This window comes from Carassius carassius, chromosome 41 (assembly GCF_963082965.1).
Source record: "Carassius carassius chromosome 41, fCarCar2.1, whole genome shotgun sequence".
NCBI lineage: Eukaryota > Metazoa > Chordata > Actinopteri > Cypriniformes > Cyprinidae > Carassius > Carassius carassius.
In genome coordinates, this window is record NC_081795.1 from 16,185,144 (window position 1) to 16,194,264 (window position 9,121).

The 9,121-nt window shown below is 38.9% G+C and overlaps 1 protein-coding gene across 1 annotated transcript; it reads right to left on the reverse strand.

Moving 5' to 3' along the window:
* Nucleotides 1-626: 626 nt before the first annotated feature.
* LOC132122868 (dual specificity protein phosphatase 14-like) lies at nt 627-8,394 on the reverse strand. Its single transcript, XM_059533360.1, has 2 exons — nt 8,195-8,394; nt 627-2,275 (listed from the first exon to the last, which is right to left on the reverse strand). Exon 2 carries the CDS (start codon nt 2,155-2,157, stop codon nt 1,513-1,515), a length of 645 nt encoding a protein of 214 aa, XP_059389343.1. The 5' UTR covers nt 2,158-2,275; nt 8,195-8,394; the 3' UTR covers nt 627-1,512.
* Nucleotides 8,395-9,121: the final 727 nt, after the last annotated feature.

Genomic DNA, 9,121 nt, shown 5'->3' on the forward strand with positions numbered 1-9,121 from the left:
TTCGATCATCTTTTCCACCCTGTTGCTCATCAAATGCCTGTTGAAATTCTAAAGGCAAAAGTAGTTTAAAATATGGATTTGAGCCGACTTGCGATTTTGATGTTTTGACAGAGTGGATAATGTTGTGTCCTTGTCTTTATACACATATGATTAACAACCTTTATCCACCTTTGCGTCGCTGAACAGAAAGGATTGGATTTATGGAGACGTTCTGCTCCATGCTAATCCAGACGCTCTACAATGCATAGGAAGATTTATTAAACAGGAAATGGGGTTCCCTGACATGATCCTACACTCCTAAAATAAAGCTTGCAAAAATGTTTTTGCAGAAGAACCATTTGGCCTCTCTGAAGAACCTTTCTTAAAAACAGTTTTCTTTGAAAATTTTAATAATCTAAACCTTTTCATGCCATGGATGTTACAGGTTCTTTATGGAACCACAGATGCCAATGAAGAACCTTTATTTGTAATCATGTCATCCATTAAAAACACATTAAACCATTATACAACAGCCTGCCCATCAGTCATATATGGTAAGAATCACTTTTATCAACAAGTATTAAGGTATCTTTAATATGTACAAATATTACTACTATACCAAGCCTTAAATATGCACAGGGAAAACATTAAAATAGTCCACCCTTTATTCATTTTAACGCACAAAATAAATCTGAACTCTTTTACATTAAATCTTTTTTTTTTTTTTTACATGTATTAGTAAAAGCTTTGCTAGGAGTCCTCTGACAGATGTCCTCCGGTTATAATTACTGCTTCACTGCAGAAAACAACTGAAAGAAACATCTTTTGAGTTAAATATTAAAAACCGATTGCAAAAGCCATATTTGTTGTTCTGCTTCTTGTGAAACGGCCCATTTTGTAGGAGTTCTGACATGACACATGCCAACTGTCCTCCATGGTGTTCAATAATAGTTTTTTTTTGTTTTTCATTTACATAAATAGTTTATGAGTCTTATCTAAACTTAGATAATATTGTAGTGTTTTTCTGTTAAACAGTTTGTAACATCACAAAACCTTCCAATAGTTTTCTCTCTTTTTTTGTATTTTTCTGAATGCACAAGTTTAAATACACCTTAGAATATAATATTTATTTCAAATGCTACCAGTGATTAGAATCAGACTGCTGCCTCTCAACAAAGACGACAGCCAAACTGAAACAATATCCTCACAATATTACGATTGGTAAGTCTTAACCAAGGACTGAATTCCTGTTTCCCAGCATCACACTTGATTCCCAAAGTGCTCCCAAAACTGACATTATTGTCACCCAGATTTATTTCAACATTCAAGGATGGATTATCACTTCTGACTACATAAAATATGGACTTAAAGTGACTTTTTTCCATCTTGAAAATGGACATAAGCACTCCCATCTGGCTTTGTTCTCTGGTGAGAGGGACACGTGGATGTACGTAAAGAGGCTGGAAGACAATGGAGTCAAAGATCGCTTAGAAGACCCGTCCTCTATATTTGAACCAAAATCCAAACCCCTCTTCACAAGCCCCAGTAAGGTGCCAAATTCCTGCGGTCTCTCTCGTACACGTCGGGAATGACCCCATATGGTGTCTGGATCATTTTCACAGAGTTCCTGCCAAACAGTTTCCTCTCGTACTCAATGAGTTGTCGCCAGAACCCTCCATTAGGACGAATGACTGGTCGGCGGGATTTGACCCAAGCGTGAGCCTCGGCCAAGGAAACTCTGTGGTACTTCATGAGGTAGGCTAAACAGAACGAGGCGGAGCGGCTCACCCCAGCTGCGCAGTGCACCAACACGGCTCCCCGTTTCCGGCCCACGCTGTGGATCTTATCAGCCACACCATCAAAATAAAGCAAGATCGGAGAATGAGGCATGTCGGCCAGGGGCACTTTGACGTACTCCATGTGTGGCCAGTTGAAGTTGGGCAGCTCGATGGTGGCGTTCACCACACAGGTAATCCCTTTGGACAGGAGAAGGCTGCGGTTAGATGCCACATTCCCCCGGCCGAGAAACAGGGACGGAGTGATCTGGGCGATGCCCCCCAACAGGCTGCTGGTCTCGGGCAGCAGTCGTGGGACAGCAGTGGGCACCAATGAACTACGGTGGTGGTGTTGGTGATGGTGATCTTGGTGGTGGAAGAACCCCTGACTTCGGGAATCCATTGAGGAGCGGAGGCAGGAGACAGAAAAATAGAAACCTTGAGGTGGTGCCAGGGTGTCTTTTAGTTCTCCTTGGTCATCTCAAAGCAAATGGTGATATCATACAAATCATTGGGTACATCTAAAACAAAACAAGAGTCAGTTTGCTTGGAATAACTAGTCAAAGGCACAGGCAGACAGCGTTTACAACAAGGGTCTCCAAATCTGTTCCTGGAGAGCTTCCATCCTGCAGGTTTCAGCTCAAACCCCAATCAATCACACTTGAACCAACTAATCAAAGTGTTTGGGTTTACGTGATAATTACAGGCAGGTGTGTTTGAGCACGGTTGGAACTGAAGTCTGCAGGATGATAGCCAGATACCCAGGAGCAAGGTTGGAGGACCTTTGCTTACAGCAGAGGTCTCCAAACTCTGTCCTGGAGGGCCGGTGACCTGCAGAGTGTAGCTCCAACTTGCCTCAGCACACCTGTCTAGAAGTTTCTAGTATACCTAGTAAGACCTTGATTAGCTGGTTCAGGTTTGTTTAATTAGGGTTGGAGCTAAACAGCATTACCGAGTTTGGAGACCCCTGGTTTACAGCATATGTAGTAGTTATGAACCTAAAACCTTCTGGTTAGTCCAGGAGCCTCATTTATAAAACACATGTACAACTGGATTGATACTTGATTCCATGTTTTTTTTAACCTACACCAAAAATGAGAAACAAAAATGAGGACCTTTGCAGAGTCGATGACTGAAGCTTCCTTGTTTATGGTAAAAGACAACATTGGTGTGGCTGAATACTGCTTTAAAGGATTTAATTACTGTATGTACCGAGCAGTCAGACTCCCATCCCTCGAGCTGTGCATGAGAGTGTGGGGGCCATGCGGAGCAAGTGTTTACTGGAGCCTGGAGGACTCTTATTAATCAATCCAAGACCAAGGCTTGAAACCTGATATAGGCGAACACTCCTGATCTGACAGAAACTTTATGTATTGCACAACAAGAGTGCAGCCCTGTGCCTGTATTCTGGAAGAAAATACATCTTTTTGATAGTTCAGTTTAAAAATAGGGTTGCAAAATTTGGTCTCACAATGAACAAGCCTTTAAAAAGAATAATGAATTATGATTTCTTTAAAAAAAAAAAAAAAGCATGCATTCTGAACTATAAACTTGGTCATGGTTTGGTTCATTTAAATTAAATTATTTTGTTTTGCAGACATTTAATAAAGCAATATGCTCTAAAAAGTTTTTGTTAGGCACAATGGAGAGTGGACAATCACTGTAAACCACAGCTTCAGTACTTATTGTCTTTATATAAGGTTATTACATACTTACATACATATACTTGGCACAGTAATACTGATGTAATGAGTCAACAGGTGTGTTTATAGAGTATTTTACAATAACTTTGAATACAGCTAGACCAATCATAATCAGGGACAGGAACTTTTTTTTCTGGACTTTGTTTTAAGAATTTATTAAAAATAAATTAAGAATTTTACTTCAGATACAGTCCATTTCTTTTTATTTCATGAATTAATTTTTATGAATTCAATAACTGCTAGCTATCCTGGCAGCAACTCCAAGGTTATCCTTTTTTTGGGGAAAATGTAATTCCCATCACATTATACCAAAATCCTCCCGAAGGTTGCGCCAAGGTCATGATCAGATCTTTATTCATACAATAAATGTTTTAACTCAGATTAACATTTTTTCAAGATTTCTTGTAAAAAGTGACCCTAATTGAAGAATAATATATTATAATTGACAATCACAATGCATGCATTTTTACATACCTAGTTAAAAGCCTTGCTTAAACTCTACAATGGCCATATTCACATCACACACACTAGTAATGTGTAAAATTACTTTAAAGTGCAAAGTATCGAAAAACCTTGGCATTTCTAGGGGGTTAACTAACAAAAGTCTCATTGTGTTTAGAGTACAGGCAAAAGTATACTGCTGTAAAAAAAAATAAAAAAATACGGCACACAGCTAAAGGTGTTCTGTACCCATTGATGTTCTCAGATAACACGCTCATTCAGCCATCAATTTTAGGCCCTCAGATGCCCCTGTGGATTCCTAGTGTGCCGAAATCTGCTTCCTCCAATTACTGGGGGTCTAGTTGCTGGCAGGCATGAAAAACAACTGAATGTAGGGCATCTGTTTTTAATCGCCTATCTTTCATACATCAGCAATTTTTATTGAAGGACATAAGGTTGACTTATGGCTTGTGTGCTGTTCCCCATCATGCCTGAGGGCTCTACATCATTCATTCCTCTCAATATAATGCATGGGGCTCTGACCTTTATTAGCATGCCACAAATATCAAACCAGGCATGTTAAATAAGAATTACATCTGATGTCTGTGCAAACAGAACCATCACCCTCTGCTAAACTACAGCTGGCTTGACGCTCTAATTCAACATGTGGCCGGATCTTCTGTACGTTCAGAATATATATATATATATATATATATATAAATAACTTAAATTGAGAGCCCTATCATATTCCTGCAATGTGTAAAGATTTGGTGCTTATTGGTAAAAGGATCATCAATTTATGGCAGTCCTTGTGCCCAGAAGTCTGCTACTGTGTTTGCATTAATAAAACCCATCTGCCCCAGTTCGTGCTGGCTGTCTCCCTGAACCTTTCTCTACATCAATGAAAAACAGCCTGCCTGCCACTCTCATGGGAATCTGATCGCAATAACATCTACAGTCTCTAACATCCTTTCAAACAGGGCACACAGTCTCTCTCTCTCTGGCTGTCACTCATTTTTTCACACTGAAATTATGGAGTCTGGATGCCATGTGTGGTGCCCCACAAACTCTTCTTCACAGCTTGTGAGCTTAACACAAAAGGGCAGTCGGTGTCAATGTGAAATCCACTTGAATCATCAACCCAAAATAGCTTTCAAACCAAATAAGGCGACATGGTCACGTCAGTTTAGATGACATTTGTTCTTGCATATCTTGTGAACAAATGTCTTTGGTGTTATTTGACTTAAAAGGGATAATTCACCCCAAAATTTTAATTCTGTCATTAATTACTCACTGTCGTGCCTTCCAAACCCATAAAATCTTCGTTCTTCTTTGGAACACAAATTAAGATATTTTTGATGTAATCCAAGAGCTTTCTGGCCCTGCAACAGAACTACCATGTCAAAGGCCCAGAAAGGTAGCAAGGACATCGATAAATAGTCCATGTGACATTAGTGGTTCAACCATAATTTGATAAAGTTATGACTTTATTCAACAACTTCTCATTCATGTCAGTCTTCGACGTGTGTTCACGAGATTAGGGCTGGGCGATATATCTAACGATATGATCATGCGCATCTAGTCAGTAAATCTGGTTCCGTGATTACTGCTAAATCACCTGCTTTCAAATGGAGCGGCATTTAATAGACAGAGCCGTAGATCACTGACAAGCTACGCAATATCGCGTTCATTATACCAGATGAATCGCCTTCGATAATGAACGCGATATTGCGTAGCTTGTAAGTGATCTACAGATCTGTCTATTAAATGCTGTTCCACTTGAAAGCAGGTGATGGCAATTTAGCGGTAATCACAGAACCAGATTTACTGACTAGATGCGCATGATCATATCATTAGATATATCGCCCAGCCCTACACGAGAGTACCATGCATGCGTATGGTGCTGCTGACACAGGAGCCAGAAACTGGATGTGCTGCACCTTGTTTGCAAGTGGAAGAATGCACACGCATGTGTAGTGGTACTGTCGTGAACGCACGTTGAAGACGGACACAGAGAACAAGAAATTGTTAAAGCCTTTATTTTTTGTGCACAAAAAGTATTCTCGTAGCTTCAAAAAATTACTAATGTCACATGGGCTATTTTAAGGATGCCTTTACTACCTTTCTGGGCCTTGAATGTGTTAATTCTGTTGCGGCCTATGCAAGGACAGAAAAATCTAGGATTTCATCAAAAATATCTTAATTTGTGTTCTGTAGATGAGCGAAGGTCTTAGGATTTGGAACAACATGAGAGTGTAACAAATCCTTTAAGAGCTCCAGTGACTACTGTAGGTGTTGAGGAATAACGGCTTGATATATAAGAGCAAAGATGAACCTCAGCAACACAAAGTGCTGATAGACTCGAAGGCCTCGCTGCTATCACAGCTATTTATACAAGTTAGTGAGTGGAAAAGTGACTAGATCTCTTCTTTAAAATGCAACAGAAATTTTGAAAAACTATGCAAAACTTTTTTCACAAAAAAAGGCTACATAAGTGGTCCATATGACTCAATACTCTGCAGTGGTTCTCAAAACTGATTATCATTTCTGTATTTTCACATTTGCTGCATCATATTGGAGTATGAGACAGATGTACAGGAGAAAAAAAGGCATAAAGGTATCTTCTTTCAGGTTCCATGGTGGAAAAAAGTTATCCAGGTTGGGTATTACATGTATATCATGACAGAGTTTTAACTATTCCTTTAAGCCAAATGTGTGCTTCTAGTATTATTTTTTTCAAAACATACTTTGGACAAGTCTATAAAAATGCACACACACACACACACAAACATCACTTTGTATATTACAATTAAATTAGAAGCAACAACTCAATCTTAAATGGATGTCTTCTCGATTCGGGAGCCAAGCTATTCTGCTACAAAACAGTACTTCATTTTCTCCACCTGTGGAGTGGCGTGAATATATTCTCGGCATGACAGTAATGGGCTGCTGTGTCAACCTCATACACTCACATCACTCAGTGCGTGTCTGTGGATCTGTCAACACTAGTGCACATCACAGATTCAGTGCTGCAGGTCTCAGATGCTGTGTGTAGAAATTCTCCCAGAGTCTGATTCCACCTTCGCAAGCATTAATGGGAATGAGAGACACCTGCTGAGAAACTCGAGCCCCAAAATGGCAGCCCTTCTTCCACACCAACTGTGAAAAACAGGGAACCTTAGCCTTGTTTACTCTAACCAGTTTAATCTGGTCAGTAGTGTAATGAAATAATGCATGCTCATTCAGAAAGTGGCTGCAACCTAAAGCATTAGTGACATTTCAAATGCTAACATACATTTTAAAGATTAAATTTTAATTTACTACAGATAAAATCTAGATTATGGCAGCAGGGTGTTCAGGAAATTTCGTGAATGAATCCATTCATTTAAAAGATCCAACAAAAAGATTGGTTCACAAATCAGAAATCCCTAGTTTACAGCTTATAGGGATTTTAAGTTGTAAAATGTTTAATTTGCACCTTACAAGGATTTGAAGTTGTAAAATATTTTTTGGACATATAAACTTGCCTTTTTTGGTTTATCCTACGTTTGTTAATGGTTGTGAGAAGTCTTAGGAACCTGTAGTCTAACTGAGATGTCAAAGGTAGCATATTTATTTAATACAAGTTTCTTGAGTGCTAATGTGTTAGAGTGAACAACATGGTAGATGGAAAACATTCATTAAAGGAAGCTGGCTGAACCTAAGCGATGATAATAACGGTTAAGCCAACACTGGGGTAAAAGGAACAGGTTGATGCCAGTGATTGAGTGTTGATCGTATTTTGTTGCACTGAGCGCTTCATCTGCTCAGTCACGCACATCAAACTGTTCCATCAATGGCATCCAATGACATAAATTCAAAAAGCCATTTGAATTCGAAATAATGCAGAATGTCTACAACTGATTCCTATGGTAAACCTGTTGGCTGCCTATTGTGCAACAAAAGAAGTATCTCGCTCAAACTCTAGTGACGGAAAGTAATTTAAGATTCATTAAGAACATGAAAAAAAAAAAAAAAAGAATTCGCGGGAAATTACTATTCCGCACCACGGACGCGAACTGATGGTGTTTACTTTGCGTACGTTAGCCTACTGTAAAGAGCATTTCCTTTTTCTTTCAATTTAAACCTGAATACGCACAACATAAGCAATTATGTCGGACAAACACACTTAAAGAGTCACATTTACGAAATGTAAAGACATTAAACATCACAAAAGCTGCGTATTTAGTAGCCTACACTGTTGCGTAGACTCTGTTTACTCGTGTTCCTCTGACCCAAAGAACAGACTTAACTTACCTCACACACAAAATATTGTCCTCTGAAATTACACACGGGTTACACATTCAGCTGAAGGCAGGATTTATCTCTATCACCGCACTAACAAGCAGCTACTTCGGGAATATTCCGTAAAATCTGACAACTCCACGCGCTTCCCCGTGATGGAGGTGAGCGCGCGCGCGTATCTAGGGTGCGTACGACAACAGGAAATTTTCTATTGGGAAACATATGCTGAAAGAGCACAGAAGCGCCTCCCCCGTCAAACACTACAGCCAGCCAGTCCTCATCCTGACATCACGATCCAACACTCAGCTACAAATATGACAAGACATTCTGAGCAACAAGCATCATGTGCAAATGAACATGACGCCACTGTATAAACTTAAAGACATCACACCAGGCGAATCATATTTATGAGGGTGATGCAAATAAACAGGTCATCTGACTGGAATTTAAAATATAATCGTTATATAAACTGATTTAGTAATTACTGCTGGATTATTCATTATGTATTAATCAGAGTTGCCAGTAGTTTGTCAGATAAACAACAAAGCAAGGAATCATAACTTTCCAATGAATGCCCATTTATAGAGCCAATTAAAGCAACAGTTAACTCAGAATTAAAAATTCTGTCATTTTAATGAAAGTTATTATAAAGTGTTAAGGCCGGTTCACACCTACAATAGCAATAACGATAAAAATATGTAGTTTAAAAAAAAAATTCTAAATGTAATTGTATAGCAGAGTCTACCCTATAATGAGAAAATCACAGAGGAATTATATTTTTGGGATACTTTCAGAATGATTTCTTTCCAGGTGATAAACAATAAAAACATCAAACAAAAAGATTCCTTCCTGCTCAAGAATTTACAGCGGTACATGACAAAACACTTTCTTATAATAAACAGAATGTTATTATCTGTTGGTGTGGAAAGCTAATATGAA

Bases quoted from the DNA above. Each gene is read 5' to 3' on its own strand.
- LOC132122868 (XM_059533360.1), bottom strand. From the start codon at position 2,157: ATGGATTCCCGAAGTCAGGGGTTCTTCCACCACCAAGATCACCATCAC.